This window comes from Rhinoderma darwinii, chromosome 5 (assembly GCF_050947455.1).
Source record: "Rhinoderma darwinii isolate aRhiDar2 chromosome 5, aRhiDar2.hap1, whole genome shotgun sequence".
In the NCBI taxonomy this organism is placed as follows: domain Eukaryota; kingdom Metazoa; phylum Chordata; class Amphibia; order Anura; family Rhinodermatidae; genus Rhinoderma; species Rhinoderma darwinii.
The window spans coordinates 224,366,193-224,391,008 of record NC_134691.1 but is presented as its reverse complement, the minus strand read 5'-3'; the positions used below and the strand labels follow the sequence as shown (position 1 = coordinate 224,391,008).

At 43.6% G+C, this 24,816-nt stretch overlaps 1 protein-coding gene across 2 annotated transcripts in view; it reads left to right on the top strand.

The window, feature by feature from the left end:
* The window catches only part of TRANK1 (tetratricopeptide repeat and ankyrin repeat containing 1), a 281,007-nt gene that overhangs the window by 92,457 nt on the left and 163,734 nt on the right, over nucleotides 1–24,816 (top strand). For both annotated transcript variants that reach the window (XM_075826966.1, XM_075826965.1), the window contains one exon: nucleotides 16,336–16,462. In XM_075826966.1, the coding sequence (XP_075683081.1) occupies nucleotides 16,336–16,462 (127 nt within the window). The remainder of the gene's footprint in view (nucleotides 1–16,335; nucleotides 16,463–24,816) is intronic.

Sequence of the window (24,816 nt, the reverse complement as noted above, 5' to 3'; positions counted from 1 at the left end):
GCCGGGGCAGGGCCAGATGTTTTTAGCCCTGTTTTGATGTTACCCGGTGTCCCCTGTTTTGTTTTAGGCTGTGACCTCCCTTCCTCTTCCACACTTTCATAGTGGGAGGACTGGGAGTCCTCAGCCCTCTGCTCTCTCTCTATCCTCCTTATCTCCTCGTCCAGTACGGCCTCCCCAAGAGCATCAGTATCCTGGGGGGCATCCAGGTCCGAGCCAGAGGAGTCCCCAGTTTCCTGGGTTCTCCTCAGCTCTCGTTCCCTTCTGCGTTTTTCCACCCTTCTCTGACGAGAAGGGGGTCCCCTCCTGGCGTTTATCCTTTGCTCTTGGGCTCTATCGTCTCTGCCTACCCCCTCGCCCACGGAGACCTCCCTCCTTACATTCTCCGTAGGGTTGGAACAGACATTGACGACTGAGCGCGGACACAGACTGAAAGGCTGACCTAGGTCACCACACAGGTTACACCTAATCTGGTCACACGATGCAGCCAGATGGCCTACCCCCCCCCCCCCACAATGAGCGCACTTCTGCACAGTGCAGCTTGCGCTCAAGTGTGAGGGGTCGCCACACCGGTGACACAGCTTCGGCTGCCCCTGGTAGAAGACAAGGATTCGATCTCTTCCCAAGAAAGCAGATTATGGTATGTGGGACACCGTCTGCCCCACACGCTTAAGTTTTACCATAAACGTCCAGGCTCCCGACCAGATGCCAAACTCATTGCAGTTCTTCCGTGGCATCTCTGCTACCTCACCATATCTTGCCAACCAGGTCATGATGTCCACACAGGAAAGCGACTCGTTACGGGTAAGAAAGGTCACTTTCCTGAGACCATTCTGGCGAGAGATTGCTTGCGCAGCAAACCCTCGCCAGCCGGGCTCGCTCTTCACCAGCTCATAGTTCCCCCAGAAGACCTCAAGGCCCCCCGGCTGAACAAAGCTGATGTCAAACTCATCCGTACCATGAGGCCTTGAAGCCCATCTCCAGCAGCAGCTCCACCACCCTCTTACGAGGAGGGCACGCATCATTGCCATGCCACTGGAGACGGACCACATTCCTCCTGGCCACGGCCGGCCCGGTTGTTGGGAGCGACCACTGATCTCCCCGTCTCTCTCGGAAGGCATCCAGACCATACCTATTTATCCAAAAGGATAGGTCCTTCTGCACTCCCCCTACTGTTAGCGTTTACTTCCCCTCCCTTAAGGCTTCTAGGAGGCGCTGTTGCAAACTGCCGTCCCCGGGCCCAGAAGATGAGGATGGGTGGGCCGGCGGTCCCCCCACCACAACGCCCGCATACGACCTGCCTGGCACTCTGGCAGAAGGAGCAACCAGCCCGCCACTGGTTGACACTCCCCCCACAATATTACAACCCACATTAACATCCATAACATTAATATCCACAACATTACCACCACCAACAAAATTACCAACACTACTAACATTACCATTAATATTTACATTTCCACTTACATTCCTCTCCACAACTTTTATACCAGCCAGGCTGGTTACGGAGTTCTTCCTCTTGTCCGTAGGCTTTTTATACGTTGTTTTTGTCATTTTTGGGGTCTCCACATCTTCAGGTGCAGCTACTTCTGGGGCGCCACCAGGTATCTCAGGCGGCAATCCCTCAGCACCCTCCGCTTCACCGACCTCCATCTCTGCTGCGCCACCAATACAATGTTCGGGAGGAGGGGTGCCGTCACCCCCCGTGCCCGCTAAACCCCTCCCCGTTAGGGGATGGCCAGCAGTGGCGGAGCCTCTCCTACCACCACCACTCGCTGCCGCATCACTTTTCTGGTGCGTCCGCTGGCCGAGTCACATGACCAGCGGACTTCCGGTTTTCCGGCGCCACATCCGGTTTCCGATTCCCTCCGGCTTGCGCCAGATGCCGGCTTCCGAGGTTCCCCATCCACCGGACACGGGGACACGCCCCCTAGCGCCACGTGGCCATCGACACCACCTCCTTTACAGGAGACGGCATCTGGCGCCATCTTGGCCACATTGCTCAAAACCAGCACCATGTTTTTCTGCCCACATACCCGCCACGACCCCACTGCAGAGGCCGGAGCTGGGGGATTTGCGGGGTTTGCGCCCCGAACCGAACTCTCACCCGGTCCGGAACGCAAGGAAGACAGGTAGGAATATTTGTAAGATACTCCACCTGTCTTCCCCTTTGCCTTTTTCCGCCTCATCTTCCATAGTTTTTTCTTTTTTGTTTTCTCCTCCGGTGGCAACTCAGCTCCAAAAGTAAAGTTCTGGAGGGACACTGGGGACTCCTGCAGCCGTATTTGCGTGAGCAACCCCGGGGGGTGCCCACTGCCCGATTCAATGTCTTGCACACCTTGGCTGCAGGAAAGTTCCCCACTTGCCCCTCCGTTACTGCCTTCCCAGGGGTCCTCCGAGCCCGTCTCCATCTCCTCCCGGGTTGGAGTCCTCTGCACCTCCACACTTAAGTCCATTTCAGCGGCCTCCAATTTTGCGGCCTCCTTCTCTGCAGCTTCCACTGCCACTGTACCTTTAGCAGCCAATGCTTTTGTTGTTATTCCCCTTTTGCAGGGGGTTTCATTACTTTGCGTGGGGGACGCCATCAGGGAAAACCTTTCATCATTCTCCAATTTCTCCCCGAAGGCTCCGCCACCGACCACAATCTCCATCCTCCTCTCCTCCACCATCTTAATTTCTTCCAGCAATTCCTTTACTTGTAGACTATACCGGGACCTCTTGGCGCCTGATGTTTTCGCGGCTCGTCCCCTGGCGACCGCCAGATCTTCCCGCAGCCGCTGCATTGACTTACCGAGGTCCCGGTATTCTTCCAGCCGGGCAGCTAGGCGGGAGCTGAAGGTTTCCACCGACTCTCCCGACCGCAGTAGCCCCCATTCCTCTACTGTGCTCTGGTCCTCAGGTCGGATGTCTTGCCTTGCTGGGCCTTCTGGTCCTCCACCTGGGTGATCCTCCATGTCTCTCCTCCTGGCTCCTTCCAGAGCCCCAGCATCAGGGGGGGCCGCACAGATCTTTCCACGGGATGACCTTCTCACCCCTGATGCTGGTTGCACGTTCCCAGCAGGTTGGGAAGACCCTCTACCCCCCGCCTGCATGCTCCAGGGGGTAGAGGTCTGAAGCTCCATGTATGAATGGAGCCTCCTTCAGGGAAGCTTCCTTAGCCCAGGCAGGTGATAGGAACCTGGGCTGGTGAAAAAAAGAAAACTCCCTGGATTCTGGGTGTGGTCCACACAGATCAGACACAACACACACACAGCAGGAGCTCTCTCACACACAACCTCCCTCCTTGCTAGTCACTGCTGGTGTGGCGTTTCTCTGGTAAAACCTTTTGTGTTATAAAAAAAAAATTGTATAAAAAGGATTTTCTGACAAAAAAAATATGTAAATTTCACCTCTACTTTGCTCTAAATTCCCGTGAAACACCTAAAGGGTTCATAAACTTTCTTAATGCTGTTGTGAATACTTTGAGGGGTCTAGTTTCTAAAATGGGGTGTTTCATAGGGGTTTCTAATATATGGGCCCCTCAAAGCAACTTCAGAACTGAACTGGAAGCTAAAAAAAATAAAAATGAGGCAATACTTCGCTTCTTACATTATACTGATAATGAGCCATGCCCACCCCGAGATGACCCCAGTTTTGACCGTTTGTATAAACGGAGACCCCTATTAGACCGTTTCAGTGCCCGGTTTTCCCAAGCAGTCACCCCCGAGAATTGTATTTCTTTTGATGTGTCCTTGGTACATTTTAAAGGGAGGGTTCAATTCCGCCAGTACCTGCCGAGTAAGAGGGCAAGGTATGGTGTGAAGATGTATAAGCTGTGCGAGAGTGCATCCGGGTATACCTACAGATTTAGGATATATGAAGGGAAGGACACCAGTATTCAGCCACCAGAATGCCCCCCCCCCCCTTTACTGGGAGTTAATGCAAAAATTGTGTGGGATTTGGTGCACCCACTGCTGGACCAGGGTTACCACCTCTACCTGGATAATTTTTATACCAGCTTCCCACTCTTCAACTGCCTCTCTTCCAGAAGTCCTGCGGCATGCGGCACTGATAGAAGAAATCTGAGAGGCCTCCCTAAGAATCTGCTTGGGCAAACACTCAGAAGGGGTGAGAGCAGGGCACAATCCAGCAGCAACATATTGTGTGTCACGTACAAGACAAGAGAGATGCCACACCAGTACCCATGTACCTGTACGAGGTACCAGTACAGAGACCCCCAAACCAGACTACATCCTGGACTACAGTAGGAACATGGGAGAGGTGGACTTGTCAGAACAAGTCCTGAAGCCCTACAGCGCCATGCGGTGTGGTCTAAGAAGCTGGCCGTGCACATCATACCGATGGCATTGTGCAATGCGTTCGTGCTACGTCGATGTACAGGCCAGAGGGGAATTTTCCTGAAATTTCAAGAGGTGGTTATCAAGAAACTAATTTTTAGGGACCAGGAAGGGGGGGGGCTCCCAGTACTTCTGGAAGCGAGGCCACACGCATCGCACCAGGGCAACACTTTCCAGGAGAAGTTCCCCAAACTGGCAAGAATGGAAAAAGTCAAAAGAGGTGCAAAGTCTGTTATAAGAGGGGGATAAGGGAGGACACAATATATCAATGTGACACGTTTCCTGAAAAACGAAGGCTCTGTATGAAAGAGTGTTTTAAAATTTATCATACATCCCTTGATTTTTAATCTACCCCAGTTTTACTTACCCTGATACACTCCGCACAGCTTATCCCCCTGAACTTTCCACTCTGGGCCCTTCTGCGTGCCCAGGCAGCTGATAACAGCCACATGGAGTGTATTGCCGTACCCGTGGGAACCCACATTACAGTTTATGGAGTGTATGTCTCAGGTCAAAATGCTCACTACACCTCTAGATGAATGCCTCAAGGGTGTAGTTTTTAAAACGGGGTCACTTCTTGGGGGTTTCAACTGTACTGGTACCTCAGGGGCTTCTGCATACATGACTTCGCACCAGAAAATCCCCAGTAGGCCAAATGGTGGTCCTTTCCTTCTGAGCCCTCCCATGGGCCCAAACGGCACTTTATCCCCACAAATGGGGTATTGCTGCACTCAGGACAAATTGGGCAACAAATTGGGGTATTTTATTCCCTGTGAAAATAAGAAAGTTTGATAAAAAATGACATCTTGTTGGAAAAAATGAAATTTTTTTCATTTCACAGCCCAATTAAAATAGGTGCTGTGAAAAAACTATGCGGTCAAAATGGTAACAACCATCATAAATGAATTCCTTGAGGGGTGTCGTTTCCAAAATGGGGTCACTTCTGGTGGGTTTCCATTGCTTTGATATCTCTGGAGCTCTGCAAATGCGACATGGCACCCGAAAACCAATCCAGCAAAATCTGCACTCCAAAGAACAAATTTGCGCTCCTTTCCTTCTGAGCCCTCCCATGGGCCCAAACGGCAATTTATCACCACAAATGGGGTATTGCTGCACTCAGGACAAATTGGGCAACAAAATGGAGTACTTTATTTCTTGTGAAAATAAGAAATTTTGAGCTAAAACTACATATTATTGGAAAAAACTTTTTTTTAATTCTCAGCCCAATTCAAATAAGTTCTGTGAAGAAACTATGGGGTCTAAATGGTCACATTACCCATAAATGAATTCCTTGAGGGGTGTAGTGTCCAAAATGGGGTCACTTCTGGTGCGTTTCCATTGCTTTGATACCTCTGGGGCTCTGCAAATGCGACATGGCACCCAAAAACCAATCCAGCAAAATCTGCACTCCAAAGAACACACAGCGCTCCTTCCCTTCTGAGGCCTCCCATGGGCCCAAACGGCAGTTTATCGCAACTAATGGGGTATTGCTGCATTCAGGAGAAATTGGGCAACAAAATTGGGTATTTTGTTCCCTGTGAAAATAAGAAATTTTTATGAAAAATGAAATTTTATTGGAAAAAATGTCATATTTTAAATGTCACAGCCCAATTCAAATACGTGCCGTGTAAGAACTGTACAGTCAAAATGATAACCACAACCATAAATGAATTCCTTGAGGGATGCAATTTCCGAAATGGGGTCACTTTTGGGGGATTCCTCCTGTTTTGGCACCTCAACACCTTCAAACCTGGCATGCTGCCTAAAATATATTCTAATAAAAAAGAGGCCTCAAAATCCACTAGGTGCTTCTGGGGTTTGTGTTTTAGTACACGAGCACACTAGAGCCAAATGTGGGACATTTCTAAAAACTGCAGAATCTGGGCAATACATATTTAGTAGTGTTTCTCTGGTAACATCTTCTGTATGACAGAAAAAAAATTATTACAATTGAAATTCAGCAAGAAAAATGAAATTTGCAAATTTCACCTCCACTGTGCTTTAATTCCTGTGAAATGCCTAAAGGGTTAAATAAACTTTCTAAATGCTGTTTTGAATATTTTGAGGGGTCTAGTTTTCAAAATGGGGTGTTTTATGGGGGTTTCTAATACATAGGCCCCTCAAAGCCACTTCAGAACTGAACAGGTACTTTCAAAAAAAGGCTTTTGAAATTTTCTTAAAAATATGAGAAATTGCTGTTTATGTTCTAAGCCTTGTAATGTCCAAGAAAAATAAAAGAATGTACAAAAAACGATGCCAATCTAAAGTAGACATATGGGAAATGTGACAAACCTAAAGTTCGGAGTCTGACACACCAAAATAATTTAAAACAAAAGTTTCTTTATTAAATACATCTAAAAAATAACATGAATTAAAAACAGAGATGAATTCCACAGTGCAGAAAGACAACCAGATCACAAGTATGTAATATATCCAAATATATAGGTGTTGGGCGACACTGTTAAGATACAGAAATGCAAATCAGTGGTATATTACATTTATATGATGTGCATATTCTGTTACATAGCCAGCATGAAAGAATAATAAGTAGCAGCAGAAAAGAGGGGCTATTCAGCAGCAGGACAGCTCTGTATATCTATCTACACAAACAAGGTAGAATCAGAATAGATGTAAATTACAGCGTGTATTGCAATGTAAATACCTCTGATAAGAGCCAGACAAAGAGACCAGTATTCATACTATGCACACAAATTACGCACACAAAATATATGGCTCAGCTTGACCCCATAAATAAAGAGCACAAAGCAAAATCAGAGCTGTGGCTGTGTTGTCAGCCACAAATGTAAACAGCCACTGCCCATTGTATTAACCCCTTCAGGACCAAGCTCATTTTGGCCTTCAGGACCAGACCCATTTTTTCAAATCTGACATATTTCACTTTATGTGGTAATAACTCCGGAACGCTTTTACCTATCAAAGTGATTCTGAGATTGTTTTCTCGTGACACATTGGACTTTATGATAGTGGAAAAATGTGGTCGATAAATTCAATATTTACCAGTGAAAAACACCAAAATTTGGTGAAAAATTGCAAAAATTTGCATTTTTCTAAATGTAAATGTATCTGCTTGTAAGACAGGCAGTTATACCACACAAAATTGTTGCTAATTAACATCCCCCATATGTCTACTTTAGATTGGCATAGTTTTTTGAACATCCTTTTATTTTTCTAGGACGTTACAAGGCTTAGAACTTTAGCAGCAATTTCTCACATTTTCAAGAAAATTTCAAAAGGCTATTTTTACAGGGGCCAGTTCAGTTGTGAAGCGGCTTTTAGGGCCTTATATATTAGAAACCGCCAAAAAGTCACCCCATTTTAAAATCTTCACCCCTCAAAGTATTCAAAACAGCATTTAGAAAGTTTCTTAACCCTTTAAACGTTTCACAGGAATTAAAGCAACGTAGAGGTGAAATTTTCAAATTTCATTTTTTTTTTGCAGAAATTCATTTTTATTCTATTTTTTTTGTAACACAGAAGTTTTTACCAGAGAAACGCAACTCAATATTTATTGCCCAGATTCTGCAGTTTTTAGAAATATCCCACATGTGGCCCTAGTGTGGTAATGGACTGAAGCACCGGCCTCAGAAGCAAAGGAGCACCCAGTGGATTTTGGGCCTCCTTTTTATTAGAAAATATTTTAGGCTCCATGTCAGGTTTCAAGGGCTCTTTCGGTGCCAAAACAGTGGAAATCCACCAAAAGTGACCCCATTTTGGAAACTACACCCCTTGAGGAAATTATCTAGGGGTATAGTGAGCATTTTGACCCCGCAGGTTTTTTGCAGAAATTATTGGAAGTAGGCCGTGAAAATAAAAATCGTCATTCTTTCAAAGATTATGTAGGTTTAGCTAATTTTTTCTAATTTCCACGAGGACTAAAGGAGAAAAAGCACCACAACATTTGTAAAGCAATTTCTCCCGAGTAAAACAATACCCCACATGTGGTTATAAACGGATGTTTGGACACACGGCGGAGCTTAGAAGGGAAAGAGCGCCATTTGGCTTTTGGAGCTCAAATTTAGCAGGAATGGTTTGCGGAGGCCATGTCGCATTTGCAAAGCCCCTAAAGTACCAAAACAGTTAAAACGCCAAAAAAGTGACTCCATTGAGAAAACTACACCCCTTGAGGAATCCATCTAGGGGTGTAGTGAGCATTTTGCCCCCACAGGTGTTTCATAGATTTTATTAGAATTGGGCAGTGAAAATAAAAAAAATCCTTTTTCTTCAATAAGACGTAGCTTTAGCTCCAAATTTTTAATTTTCTCAACAAATAAAGGAAAAAAAGAACCCCAACGCTTGTAAAGCAACTTCTCTGGAGTACGGCAATACCCCACACGTGGTCGTAAAATGCTGTTTGGGCACACGGCAGGGCTCAGAAGGGAAGGAGCGCCATTTGCTTTTGGTGTACAGATTTTGCTGCATTTGGTTTCTGGTCGCTATGTTGCATTTGCAAAGTCCATGTGGGACCAAAACAGTGGATCCCCCCCAGAAGTGACGCCATTTTGGAAACAACACCCTCAAGGTATTCACCTAGGGGTGTAGTGAGCATGTTAACCCCACAGGTGTTTTGCAGAAATTCGTGTGCACACGATGTGGGAGAATGAAAATGGGAATTTTTCCTTAGATACGCCAATATGTGGTGCCCGGCTTGTGCCACCATAACAAGACAGCTCTCAATTATTATGCGGTGTTTCCCTGTTTTAGAATCACCCTACATGTGGCCCTAATCTTTTGCCTGGACATTCGACAGGGCTCAGGAGTGAAAGAGTACCATGTAAAATTGAGGCCTAATTTGGCGACTTATAAAGTATTGGTTCACAATTGCAGAGGCTTTGATGTGAAATAATAAAAGAAACCCCTGAGAAGTGACCCCATTTTGGAAACTGCACCCCTCAAGGCATTTATTAAGAGGTGTAGTGAGCATTTTCACCCCACGTGTCTTTTCCATAAATGATTGCGCTGCGGAAGGTACAAATTAAATAGTTTCCCTAGATATGCCAATTCAGTGTCAAATGTCATGCCCAGCTTGTGCCACTTTTTTTTTTTATATACACCGTTCACCGTACGTTATAAACTACATGTTACCTTTATTCTGCGGGTCAGTACGATTCCGGCGATACCAAATTTATAGAACTTTTTTATAACTTTTTGCACAATAAAATTACTTTTGGAAAGAGAATGTATTTTTTCTGTCGCCAAGTTGTGAGAGCCATAACTTTTACATTTTTTCGTCGATGAAGCTGTGTGAGGGCTTGTTTTTTTTGCGAGACGAGGTATAGATTTTATCGGTACCATTTTTGGATACATGCGACTTTTTGATCACTTTTTATTTCAATTTTTGGAAGACAGTGACCAAAAAAACAGTAATTATGGCAGTGTTTTTGAGTTTTTTTTTTACGGCGTTCACTGTGCGGAATAAATAACATAATATTTTTATAGTTCAGGTCGTTACGATCGCTGCGATACCAAATATGTATGGCTTTATTATTTTTTTCAATAATAAATGACTTATAAGGGAAAAAGGGCGATTGTGTTTTGTGTTATTATTTGAAACTTTTATTGTATGTTTTCCAACTTTTATTTTTACTTTTTTCACACTTTTTTTTACACTTTTCTTTAGTCCCACTAGGGGACTTGAATGTCCAACTATTTGTTTGATGTTCTAATACATTGCACTACCTATGTAGTGCAATTTATTGGAACTGTCAGTTGTTCACTGACGGCAAGCCGATTAGGCTCCGCCTCTGGGCGGGGCCTAATCAGCTTACGTAATGGCAGACAGGAGTCCATTGTTAGGGCTCCTGTTGCCATGGTAGCAGTCGCCAGCCTTGCCGTCGCATGGCAAGGCTGCCGATTTTCTACAAACCTCTAGGATGCAGCGATCACAATGGATCGCTGCATCGAAGGGGTTAATGCCAGGAATCGGAGCTAGCTCCGGTTCCTGCCGATAGATCGGGGTGTCCGCTGTAACATACAGCGGACACCCACTGCTGATGACGCCGGCTCAGCTTCTGAGCCGGAAGCTGAGCCGGCGCCATCTTGCCGATGTTACCGGAAGCCTCCTGGGCCCCGCCGACGACGGGGCATAGGAGGATTCCGTTACAGGCTGATCGGGAGGTAAGCATTAGCCCTCCGATCGCCTTTGCAGCCACCGGCAACCCAGCGATCACGTTGCTGGGGTGCCGGTGGCTATAAACTCCTCACATGCTGCGATCTCTATTGAACGCAGCATGTGAGGGGTTAATCGGTCGGATCGGAGGCTAGCTCCGGTCCTGGCCGATACCTTAGGGTGCCAGCTGTAACATACAGCTGTCACCCGGTGGTTATGTCGCTGGCTCAGCTCCTGAGCCAGCTTCATCTCCATGACGTATATTTACGTGAAAAGGCGGTAAGCCACCGATTTTAATGACGTATATATACGTGATCCGGCGGGAAGGGGTTAATCTAAATGCAAGATTCAAAATGCTGCAGGTAGACATATGCTGGAAACGGAGCTCATACCCATTTGAACAGGTCACCGTCACTGGTCTCTTTGGCTCTTATCAGGGGTATTTACATTGCAATACACGCTGTAATTTACATCTATTCTGACATATTTCACTTTATGTGGTAATAACGTCGGAATGCTTAAACCTATCCAAGCGATTCTGAGATTGTTTTCTCGTGACACATTGGGCTTCATGTTCGTGGTAAAATTTGCTCGATATATTCAGTCTTTATTTGTGAAAAAATGCAAAATTTAGAGAAAATTTACAAAAAATAGCATTTTTCAGAATTTAAATGCATCTGCTTGAAAAACAGACGGTTATATCACCCAAAATAGTTACTAGTTCACATTTCCCATATGTCTACTTTAGATTGGCATCGTTTTTTGAACATTATTTTATTTTTCTTGGACGTTACAAGGCTTAGAACATAAACAGCAATTTCTCATATTCTTAAGAAAATTTCAAAAGCCTTTTTTTGAAGGTACCAGTTCAGTTCTGAAGTGGATTTGAGGGGCCTATGTATTAGAAACCCCCATAAAACACCCCATTTTAAAAACTAGACCCCTCAAAGTACGGCATATAGAAAGTTTTTTTAACCCTTCAGGCATTGCACAGGAATTAAAGCAAAGTGGAAATGAAATTTGCAAATTTCATTTTTTCTGCTGAATTTCAATTTTATTAAATTTTTTTCTGTAACAGAGAAGGTTTTACCAGAGAAATACTACTAAATATGTATTGTCCAGATTCTGCAGTTTTTAGAAATGTCCCACATGTGGCCCTACTGCGCTGGTGGACTAAAACACAAGCCCTAGAAGCAAAGAAGCACCTAGTGCATTTTGAGGCCTCTTTTTTATTAGAATATATTTTAGGCAGCATGCCAGGTTTGAAGAGGTGTTGAGGTATCAAAACAATGGAAATCCACCAGAAGTGACCCCATTTTGGAAATTACACCCCTCAAGGAATTCATTTATGGTTTTTGTTATCATTTTGACCGCACAGTTTTTTCACAGCACCTATTTGAATTGGGCTGTGAAATGAAAAAAAAATGATATTTTTTCCAATAAGATGTCATTTTTGATCAAAATTTCTTATTTTCACAGGGAACAACATACCCCATTTTGTTGCCCAATTTGTCCTTAGTGCGGCAATACCCCATTTGTGGTGATAAACTGCCGTTTGGGCCCATGGGAGGCCTCAGAAGGAAAGGAGCGCTATGTGTTTGTTGGAGTCCAGATTTTGCTGGATTGGTTTTCGGGTGCCATGTCGCATTTGCAGAGCCCCAGAGGTATCAAAGCAATGGAAACCCGCCAGAAGTGACCCCATTTTGGAAACTACACCCCTCAAGGAATTCATTTATGGTTTTTGTTATCATTTTGACCGCACAGTTTTTTCACAGCACCTATTTGAATTGGGCTGTGAAATGAAAAAAATGATATTTTTTCCAATAAGATGTCATTTTTTATCAAAATTTCTTATTTTCACAAGGAACAACATACCCCATTTTGTTGCCCAATTTGTCCTTAGTGCGGTAATACCCCATTTGTGGTGATAAACTGCCGTTTGGGCCCATGGGAGGGCTCAGAAGGAAAGGACCACCATTTGGCCTACTGGAGCTTTTCTGGTGCTAAGTCATGTATGCAGAAGCCCCTGAGGTACCAGTAGAGTTGAAACCCCAGAGAAGTGACCCCATTTTAAAAACTACACCCCTTAAGGCATTCATCTAGAGGTGTAGTGAGCATTTTGACCCCACAGGTACTGTGTAAAAGATAATGCGCAGCAGATGGTGCAGAGTGAGATTTGCATTTTTCTATATATATATGGCATGTCAGTGTCCGATATATTGTGCCCAGCATGCGCCACCGGAGATATACACCCCTTAAATTGTAATGTGGGTTCTCCTGGGTACGGCAATACCCTACATGTGGCTGTTATCAGCTGCCTGGGCACACGGCAGGGCTTAGAAGGGAAGGACCACCATTTGGCCTACTGGAGCTTTTCTGGTGCTAAGTCATGTATGCAGAAGCCCCTGAGGTACCAGTACAGTTGAAACCCCCGAGAAGTGACCCCATTTTAAAAACTACACCCCTTAAGACATTCATCTAGAGGTGTAGTGAGCATTTTGACCCCACCGGTACTGTGTAAAAGATAATGCGCAGCAGATGGTGCAGTGTGAGATTTGCAATTTTATATATATATATGCCATTTCAGTGTCCAATATATTGTGCCCAGCATGCGCCACCGGAGATATACACCCCTTAAATTGTAATGTGGGATCTCCTGGGTACGGCAATACCCTACATGTGGCTGTTATCAGCTGCCTGGGCACACGGCAGGGCTCAGAAGGGAAAGATGAGGGGGGTAAGCTGTGCGGAGTGCATCAGGGTAAATTGAAAATCAAGGGATGTATGATACATTTTAAAACAATCTTTTATACAGAGCCCTGGTTTTTCGGGACACGTGTCACATTGATATATTGTGTTCTTCCTTATCCCCCTCTTATAGCAGACTCTGCACCTCTTTTGACTCTTTCCCTTTCCACCGGTTTGGGGAACTTCTCCTGGAAAGTGTTGCCCTGGTACGATGCGTGTGGCCTCGCTTCCAGAAGTACTGGGTGCCCCCCCCCCTTCCTGGTCCCTAAAGATTAGATCTTGAAATTCCAGGAAAGTTCCCCTCTGGCCTGCACATCGACGTAGCACGCACGCATTGTACAAAGCCATCTGTATGATATGCCCGGCCAGCTTCTTATACCACACCGCATGGCGCTGTAGGGCTTCAGGACTTGATTTGACAAGTCCATCCCTCTCATGTACCTATTGTAGTCCAGGATGCAGTCTGGTTTGGGGGTGGCCTTTCCTTCATATATCCTAAACCTGTAGGTATACCCGGATGCACTCTCGCAGCTTATACATCTTCACGCCATACCTTGCCCTCTTACCAGGCAGGTACTGGCGGAATTGAACCCTCCCTTTAAAATGTACCAGGGACTCATCAATAGAAATACACTTCTCGGGTGTGTATGTTTGGGAAAACCGGGCACTGAAACGGTCTAATAGGGGTCTCCGTTTATACAAACGGTCAAAACTGGGGCCATCTCGGGGTGGGCACGGCTCATTATCAGTATAATGTAAGAAGCGAAGTATTGCCTCATTTATTTATTTATTTAGGTTCGAGTTGCTTTGAGGGGCCCATATATTAGAAACCCCTATCAAACACCCCATTTTAGAAACTAGACCCCTCAAAGTATTCACAACAGCATTTAGAAAGTTTATGAACCCTTTAGGTGTTTCACAGAAATTTAGAGCAAAGTAGAGGTGAAATTAACTTTTTTTTTTGTCAGAAAATCCTCTTTATACCATTTTTTTTATAACACAAAAGGTTTTATCAGAGAAACGCAACTTAATACTTATTGCCCAGATCCTGCAGTTTTGAGAAATATCCCACATGTGGCCCTAGTGTGGTAATGGACTGAAGCACCGGCCTCCGAAGCAAAGGAGCACCTAGTGGATTTTGAGGCCTCTTTTTTATTAGGCACCATGTCCGGTTTGAAGAGGTTTTGTGGTGCCAAAACGTTGGAAACCCCCCAAAAGTGACCCCATTTTGGAAACTAGACCCCTTGAGGAATTCATTGTAGTTTTCTTGGGGTGCATGCGGCTTTTTGATCAGTTTTTATTCTATTTTTAGGTGGCGTGGTGACTAAAAAACAGCAATTCTACTATTGTTTTTTTATTCTATTTTTTTTACAGCGTTCACCGTGCGCTATAAATGACATATTCACTTTATTCTGCGGGGCGATACGATTACGGCGATACCAGATGTTTATAGTTTTTTTTTATGTCTTATGGCGTTTGCACAATAAAATAAGTTTTGTAAAAAATCATTCACTTTTTGTGTTACCTTATTCTAAGAGCCAGAACGTTTTTATTTTTCAATCAATAAAGCCGTGCGAGGACTTATTTTTTGCGTAACGAACTGTAGTTTCGATCAGTACCATTTTTAGGTACATGCGACTTTTTGATCTCTTTTTATTAAATTTTTTGGGAGGTGAAGTGACCAAACAATTGTGATTGTGGTACGGTTTATTATTATTTTTTTACGGCGTTCACCGTGCGGGATAAATAACAAAATAATTTTGTAGTTCAGGCCGTTACGGACGCGGCGATACCAATTATGTATAGTTTATTTGTTTGTTTATATATTTTTATTAATAATAAAGGACTGATAAGGGAAAAAGGGGGATTTTTACTTTTAATACTTTTAAAACTTTTATTTTCTTATTTTTACACAACTTTTTTTAACTTTTTTTTTACTGTATTACTTTGTCCTACTAGGGGACTTGAGGGCAGGAGGCCCTGATCGCTATTCTAATACACTGCACTACATGCGTAGTGCAGTGTATTAGAACTGTCAGCTACTCACTGACAGCAAGCATAGTGGGTCCTGACGTTGTCAGGACCCACTAGGCTTCCGTCTATGGCATAGCCGGACGCCATTGTTTGGTGTCCGGTTGCCATAGTCACCATCGCCGGCCGCTATCGTGTAGCAGGCCGGCAATGGCGGATTAACCCCTAAGAAGCCGCGATCGCTTCTGAGGGGTTAATCGGCGGGGGAGCTCCGCGATCGGTCCCGGCACATTGAGCAGTGATAGTCTGCTGTCGGAAACAGCAGCTATCACAGCTCATGAACGCGCCCCGCGCGAACGGCGCCGTGTTTACTCCATGACATACTATTATGTCATGGAGCGCGAACGATGCACTTACCATGACATAATAGTATGTCCTGGAGCGTTAAGGGGTTAAGGGGTTAACCCCTTTAGGACGCAGCCTGTTTTGGCCTTGTAGCACAGCCGATTTTTTCAAATCTGACGTGCACTTTTTGTGGTAATAACTCCGGAATGCTTTTACCTAGCTAAGCGATTCTGAGATTGTTTTCTCGTGACATATTGTACTTTATGATAGTGGAAAAATTTGGTAGAGAAATTCAATATTTATTCGTGAAATACACCAAAATTTAGAGAAAATTTGCAAAAATCTGCATTTTTCTAAATTTAAATGTATCTGCTTGCAATACCACACAAAATAGTCACTAGTTGCCATTTCCCATATGTGTACTTTATATTTGCATCGTTTTTTGAACATCCTTTTATTTTTCTAGGACGTTACAAGGCTTAGAACTTTACCAGCATTTTCTCACATTTTCAAGAAAATTTCAAAAGGCTATTTTTACAGGGGCCAGTTCAGTTCTGAAGTGGTTTTTAGGGCCTTATATATTAGAATACCCCAATAAATTACCCCATTTTAAAAACTGCACCCCTCAAAGTATTCAAAACAGCATTCAGAAAGTTTTTTAACCCTTTAGGCGTTTCACAGGAAATAAAGCAAAGTAGAGGGGAAATTTACAAATTTCTCCTTTTTTTGCTGAAATTAATTTGTAATAAAAAAAATGGAATTATTTTGTTATACTATAATCTTATTTTAGTGTGTTTTTTTTTCTTCTAGAAATTATACAAGAGAAATGGCCGTGCTTTGCAATAACCAAGCTAATGCCCTTTTCAAGCTTCAAAGATATGAAGATGCATTGATGTCTGCTCAAAAAAGTATAGAATTGTGTCCGTCTTTTGTTAAGGTGAGTTTTTCCCAGTTGCTTATTGTCTTCGTACTGAACTTCGTACAAACAGAAGTTTTTTCACTTTTTGATTATTCTGAATGTCTGTGGTGTTTACAAAAACTGTGGATATTAATGGTCAGTTCACAAACAGATGTTTGTTGCTGATTCTGATGCAGAAACCACATTGGTATCTTTTCCAAAAAACCGTCCAAAATCGCCCCCTCCATTGATTTCAATTGGAGGCAGAGGCGTTTATTTTCCCAGGCGGCTTTTGGCTGCCCGTGGAAAACAAAGCGGCATGCTCTTTCTTTAAGCGGCAATCAATGGGAGGCAGTAAAAACCTGCAGTGTTTTGTCACCGTGATACTTGCATTAGATTGAACTGTCGTGGGCAAAAAAAAAATGGCGAATAAAAAGTTAAAACAACACTGGCAGTTAAAAATCTGCCTCTAAATTCCTCAAGGAATATACACCATTGCTCGAATTACCAGTAAGCAACATTTTTACTGTAAATGTCCTCTTCCTAGTTATCAAATTTCATTTGCAAAAGAAATTGGGCTTTTTTTTCATGTCATATTTGTGTCAAACGTATGATATATGTTTGGATCAGTGTGCAAAAACACTTCCTGCGTCTTAACAAAACAATAAAGGCGTTAACTTGATTTGAAGGAATTGGAATCTATCAAATATAATGTCACTTGGTGTGTGGCCTGAGCTCAGAGCGAGTGGACGTTCTGGTGAAGAGCTTTGAAACATTTTCCTCATCGGGGGCAATTCACTACCCAGCGACGTGGACAATTTCCAGACCTTTCTTGGTCTCATGGGCCTCCAATGCGGTTGTGGCCCACAGCCGGCGGTGGACCGCAGCATAAATTTTACCTCAGCACTTAGAGCGGCACGGTTGCAGCAGGTACTAAACCTCCCGGACATTTTGGAGACCTCCAGACCACCTCCGCTGCCCCATGTGAATCCCTCACCTGCGGTCTTTTCATCTGACCAGACATGGCCCGCTGAGTCCTACAACTTCGGGTAAGTCGCAGTCTTTATTTGTGTGGCTCCCTTGCCTCCTGTACCCAGCTACTCTTAGCTCCGGCACTAGTTGCTGATCCCTGTCTGGGTCCTCTCTCCCACTCCTGAGGGTCCAAGTCCCTAGTTCACGTCTGGGGAGGTTACTTATCCTCTGAAAGCTTGCTTGTTGGTCGACATACATTTTAAGGCTTTGTAACTTTATGGCCTAATGTGGCCTTCTCAGTACTTGAAGTCGCGAGACTAAATCTTAGTGGCTCTGAAAAATTGCTGCTCAGTCACTTTACTACATATTCTGTACTTTCTGGGGGGCATAATTTCATTGTGTGGATACAACAGCCTTTATACCTGTGGACTCCTGACCCACTTGTTTCACCCCTGCCTGATGGTGGTCCTGTTTTCTGACTGCTTGTCTAAATCCCTAGTGGGATTGGGTCATGTTTCTTTGAATATGCCTTGCTGCCTGGAGTACCCCCTTTCCCCTCCCCATCCTTTGTTTATACTTATTTATACACTACTCTGACTACGCTCTCCTGCTTCTACGTTTACGTGCCTGTCTTGTGTAGAGACCTATGATGGCTCCGTCTAAGCAGTATAAAGTCACTGACTAACTGGAGAAAACAGCTGTTGTGACGGCTGGAACCCTCAAACCTCGACCTCCTCAAACTTCTACCTCCACTGAGTCACCTGCAGAACCATCCCTGTTAGATGTTCTGAGAGCTTTCACGGACTCTCGTATTGTGCTCTCAGAAAAATAGATCCTTTCCAGATGGACTTTGGCATCTTCAGGGCGGATGTTCATACCCTTGGTGAAAGGGCCATTGAATCTGAACGATGCATTTCTGATCTAAAGGATGTGGTTGCTCCTATTCTAGCCAAGGTCGACAATTTGGAATCTCAACAATCTGCACGTCGTGCTAAGTTGGATGATATGGAGAATCGTCTGTGAAGATGCAATATCCATTTCATTGGTCTCCCTGAGGGAGTGGAGAGGCCTATTCCTGTTGCCTTTCTGTAGGGTTATCTAAAGACTTCTTTTGGGCATAATGCTTTCTCTCCTATGTTTTGTGTGGAGCGGGCACACCGCATCCCGTTTTGAGCCCCTGAACCTGGTGCTCCTCCGCGTATATTCATAGCATGGTTTCTTCACTATAAGGACAAGACAAACTAATAATAATAATAATCTTTATTTATATAGCGCCAACATATTACGCAGCACTTTACAATTTAGAGGGAACGTGAAACAAACAATATCAGACATTACATAGTGACAAAGTTAATTTACAATTCAAATATGAGGAGTGAGGACCCTGCTCGCAAGAGCTTACAATTTATGAGGAAATAAAGGAGACCCAAAGTGTAACAGTGTTTGTTCTGTACAATATACCAGCCATTTTTATACACATGGGTGGTAACATAAAGCTGCATGAGCCGGTCACCAGCCAGTATCCGTGTAGGACGGACATGAAGAGAAGGAGTGTGAGGGAATCTTATTCTGATGACTAATCTATAAGGGGGCCATGGAAAGGAGTCAGATTAGGGAATGTTATAGGCCTGTCTAAATAGATGTGTTTTCAGGGCACGTTTAACCCCTTGAGTACCCAGCTCATTTTGGCCTTGAGGACCAGACCCATTTTTTCAAATCTGACATGTATCACTTTATGTGGTAATAACTCTGGAATGCTTTTACCTATCCAATTGATTCTGAGATTTTCTCGTGACATATTGTACTTTAGTTTAGTGCAAAAATTTGGTCGATAAATTCATTGCTTATTTGTGAAAAACACCAACATTTAGAGAAAATATGAAGAAATTATGATTTTTCCAATTTTAAATGTATCTGCTTTTAAAACAGATAGTAATACCACACAAAATAGTTACTAATTAACATTTCCCATATGTCTACTTTATGTTTGCATCGTTTTTTGAACATCCTTTTATTTTTCTATGACCTCACAAGGCTTAGAACTTTAGCAGCAATTTCTCATATTTTTAAGAAAATTTCAAAAGCTATTTTTTCAGGGACGAGTTCAGTTCTGAAGTGCTTTTGAGTGCCCTATATATTAGAAACCCCCATAAACACCCCATTTTGAAAACTGCACACCTCAAAGTATCAAAAACAGCATTCAAAAAGTGTTTCAACCCTTTAGGCATTTTACAGGAATTGAAGGAAAGTAGAGCTGAAATGTTCAAATTTCATTTTTTTTTTACAAAATTCATATGTAATACATTTTCTTCTGTACCACAGAAGGTTTTACCTGAGAAACGCAACTCAATATTTATTGCCCAGATTCTGCAGTTTTTAGAAATATCCCACATGTGGCCCTAGTGCGCTAATGGACTGAAACACAGGCCTCAGAAGCAAAGGAGCACCTCTTGGATTTTGGGGCCTCCTTTTTTCAGAATATATTTTAGGCACCATGTCAGGTTTGAAGAGGTCTTGTGGTGCCAAAACAGTGGAAACCCCCAAAAGTGACCCCCATTTTTTAAACTACACCCCTCAGGGAATTTATCTAGGGGTATAGTTAGCATTTTGACCCCACAGGTATTTTGCTATATTTTCTGGAGTTAGTCTGTGAAAATGAAAATCTACTTTTTTTTCTGGAAAAACGTAAAAATTTCTAATTTTTGCAAGAAATAAAGGAGAGTAAGCACCCCAACATTTGTAAAGCAATTTCTCGCGATTACGGAAATACCCCATATGTGGTAATAAACTGCTGTTTGGACCCACAGCAGGGCTCAGAAGGGAAGGACCCCCATTTGGATTTTGGAGCTCTGATTTTACTGGAATGGTTTTCAGTGCCGTGTCACGTTTGCAACGCCCTGGAGGGACCTAAACAGTGGAATCCCCCCAAAAGTGACCCCATTTTGGAAACTATACCCCTCAAGGAATTTTTCTAGTGGTATTTTTTGCTGAATTTATTGGAATTAGTCTGTGAAGATGAAAAGAGACTTTTTTTGGGAAAAAACACAGAATTTTCTAAAAAAAAAAAGGCACCTCAACATTTGTAAAGCAATTTCTCCTGATTACGGTAATACCCCATTATGTGGTAATAAACTGCTGTTTGGACCCACGGCAGGGCTCAGAAGGGACGGAGCACCATTTGGATTTTGCAGCTCAGATTTTGCTGAATTGGTTTCTGGGGGCCATGTCGCATTTGCAGAGTCCCTGAAGTACCAGTACAGTAGAAATTCCCCAGATGTGATCCCAATTTGGAGACTATACCCCTGAAAGAATTAAATTAGAGGTGTAGTGAGCATTTTGAGCCCTCAGGTGTTTTATAGATTTTATTAGAATTGGTCCGTGAAAATGAAAACATTTTTTTTTTCCAATAACCTGTAGCTTTAGCTCGGAATTTTTCATTTCCACAAGGAATACAGGAGAAAAGACACCCCAAACTGTGTTACACAATTTCTCCTGATTACGGAAATACCCCATATGTGGTTGTAAACGGCTATTTGGACATACGGCAAGGGTCTAAACGGAAAAAGTGCAATTTCGTTTTTGGAGTGGAGATTTTACAAAATTTGTTTTTGATGCCATGTTGCATTGCGCTGAGGTATGAGTACAGTGAAAACTCCTGAGAAGTGACCCCATTTAGGAAACTACACCCCTCAAGGAATTCATCTAGAAGTGTAGTGAGTATTTTGACCCCCAAAGGTTTTGCAGAAATTAGTGCACAGTGGATGTTGCAGATTGAAAATTGAAATTTTCCACATATATGCTATTTCAGTGCCCAATGCGTTGGGCTCAGCTTGTACCACTGGAGACATACGCCCCATAAATTGTTAAGCGGTTCTCCAGAGTACGGTAATACCCCATATGTGGTCATAAACTGATGTTTGGGCACACTGCCAGGCCCAGAAGGAGCGCCATTTGGCTTTTGGAGCGCAGATTTTGCTTGGTAGTAGTTTTGTTTAGTGTTTTACTGGTGTTTCAGTTTATAATGTGGAGGCATATGTAAGCTGGGCGGAGTGTATCAGGGTATATGTAAGCTGTGCGGAGTACATCAGGGTATATGTAAGCTGTGCGGAGTACATCAGGGTATATGTAAGCTGTGCGGAGTACATCAGGGTATATGTAAGCTGGGCGGAGTGCATCAGGGTATATGTAAGATGCGCGGAGTACATCAGGGTATATGTAAGCTGCGCGGAGTACATCAGGGTATATGTAAGCTGCGCAGAGTACATCAGGGTATATGTAAGCTGCGCAGAGTACATCAGGGTATATGTAAGCTGCGCAGAGTACATCAGGGTATATGTAAGCTGCGCAGAGTACATCAGGGTATATGTAAGCTGGGCGGAGTACATCAGGGTATATGTAAGCTGGGCGGAGTACATCAGGGCATTTGTAAGCTGGGCGGAGTACATCAGGGTATATGTAATATGTGAGGAGTACATCAGGGCATATGTAATCTGTGAGGAGTACATCAGGGTATGTGTAAGCTGTGCGGAGAACATCAGGGTATATGTAATCTGTGCGGAGTACATCAGGATATATGTAATATGTGCGGGTACATCAGGGTATATGTAAGCTGTGCGGAGTACATCAGGGTATATGTAAGCTGTGAGGAGTACATCAGGGTATATGTACGCTGGGCGGAGTTCATCAGGGTATATGTAAGCTGGGCGGAGTACATCAGGGTATATGTTTGCTGGGCGGAGTGCAATAGGTCATAATAGGATGATGTAATAATGGGGAGAATGAATAATAAAATTAATGATCCATGGATAGTGACGTACGCTTTGAACCAATCCTTCATGCACAGGCCGGATTATTGGGTGCAGGAGTCGCACTTCTAAAGGGTGTCTGTGGTGTTGTACAAAACATCCGCACTCCAGTATTGCCTAATCTTTGACTTCTTCACTAGCCCCATATGTAGCACAGACCCTAAAATGTTATAGTTTCCGCTGCATTTACAGGGTCTACCAGTGGGGGCTGCAAATGATGACGTGGGGTTTTAGGTGAAGAACTGCTGCACATATAAATTAGTCTGGGCCGTCGTTTTGCATTATTGCGTTCCAAGAGTCAGAACTTTTTATTTTTCCGTTGACGAGCTGCGTGAGTGCTTGATTTTCATGGAACGAGCTGTCGTTTTTATTAGTATCATTTTGGGGTACATGCGATAATTTGATCAGTTTTTATTCCATTTTTTCTGAGGTGAGGAGACCAAATACCAGAAATTCTTTCACTATTGTTTTTATCATTTTTTACCGCCGTTCTCTGTGCAGTATAAACAACATGTGTACTTTATTCTGCGGTTCGATACGATTATGGCAATACCAAATTTATATAGTTTTTATATGTTTTACTACTTTTACAAAATAAAAACACTTTTTTCTAAATAAAATGTTTTAGTGTCACCATGTCCTGAGAGCCATAACTTTTTTTATTTTTTTGTCGACGGAGCTTTGTGAGGGCTTGTTTTTTGCGTGACACACTGTAGTTTTTATTGGTACCATGTTAGGCTACGCGCGACTTTTTGATCACTTTTTATTCCATTTTTTTGGAAACAACGTGACCAAAAATGGAAATTCTGCCATTGTTTTTTATGGTATTTTTTTTACGGTGTTCACCGTGCGGGATAAATAATATGATATTTTTTTTAGGTCAGGCCAATACGAACGCGGCGATACCTATTATGTCAAGTTTTTTTCTTTTTTTTTCATTTTTTTTCTAATTATAAAGGGCTTGATCAGGGAAACAAGGCGATTATTGTTTTTATTACGTAAAATTTTTATTTGTTTATTTATCTAAAACTTTTTTTTAACTTTTTTTCACTTTTTATTTTACACATACTAGGGGACTGGAAGATCTGATCTTCTGATCCCCTGTACAATACACTGCACTACTTCTGTATGTACTTGTGTAGTGCAGTGTATTGTAACTGTCACTTTACAACTGACAGTTGAGCCTATTACGTCCTGCCTTGGGCAGGACCTAATAGGCTCCCGTACCTGGCAACCAGGAAGCCGTTGCTAGGCTTCCTGGTTGCCATTGCAACCATCAGAACCCCGCGATTTTTCGCGGGGGGTGGGCAATGGGGTGCAGAGGGAGCCCCCTCCCTCTGTATCAATCACTTAAATGCCGCTGTCGCTATTGACAGCGGCATTTAAGGGGTTAAACTACAGCGATCGGAGAGGACAGCGTTCGCTGTAGTTGCAGTGGGATGTCGGCTGTATATTACAGCCGACATCCGATGAAGATGGAGCGAGCACAGCTCCTGTGCCCGCTTCATCCTCAGGTCGTTACTATACGCCCATTTTCGGGAAGGGGTTAATAAAAATAGTGGGTTTTTTTTTACACCGCTTTCTCTGATCTCCTCACGTATCTCACAGAAATGAGGAGATCAGAGAAAGTGACAGGAGCTTTCTCCTGCAGACGACGTCACAGACGGCTGTGATTGGTCAGTCTTCAGAGACTGACCAATCACAGCAATCGCCGGCATTGGGGACTGCTAATTGGTCCCCAGGCCGGTAGCAGAGACGGTTAGCTGTCAATGACAGCTGCCGCCGCTGTTATATCACTATGTGATTTCACATAGTGACAGTTTATTCCTGCTCCGTAATAGTACGGCGAAGGTACGCTGGAATAAGCGGCCAGCGACGTACTATTACGGCGAAGGTACGCAAGGGGTTAAAACTGAGGATATTGGGAATTAATCTGATTGTCTGGGGTAGCACATTCCAGAGGACGGGTGCAGCACGAGAAAAATCTTGGAGACGGGAGTGGGAGGTTCGGATTATGGGGAATTTTAATCGAAGGTCGTTGGCAGAACGTAGAGCCCGAGTAGGGTGGTGGACAGAGATGAGGGAGGAGATGTAATGAGGTGCAGCACTGTGGAGAGCTTTGTGGGTGAGAGTAATTAGTTTGAATTTTATTCTGAAGGGGATGGGCAACCAGTGCAGTGACTGGCATAGATTAGAGGCGTTGGTGTAGCGCTTGGTCATAAATATGTGCCTGGCTGCTGCATTGAGGATGGATTGGAGAGGGGAGAGTTTGGTGAGCGGAAGACCGATTAGTAATGAGTTACAGTAGTCAAGCCGAGAGTGAATCAGAGCAACAATGAGAGTTTTGGCAGTTTCCTCAGTAAGAAAAGGGCGGATTCTGGAGATATTTTTGAGGTGAAAATGACAGGAGCGTGAAAGTGATTTGAATTTGAGGAGTAAAGGAAATATCTGAGTCAAAGATAACCCCGAGACAGCGGGCGTGCTGCTTAGGAGTTATGATAGTGCCACACACAGAGATAGAGACATCAGGTTTAGGGAGGTTAGTAGATGGTGGGAACACAAGGAGCTCAGTTTTAGAAAGATTCTGTTTTAGATAGAGAGAGGACATGATGTTAG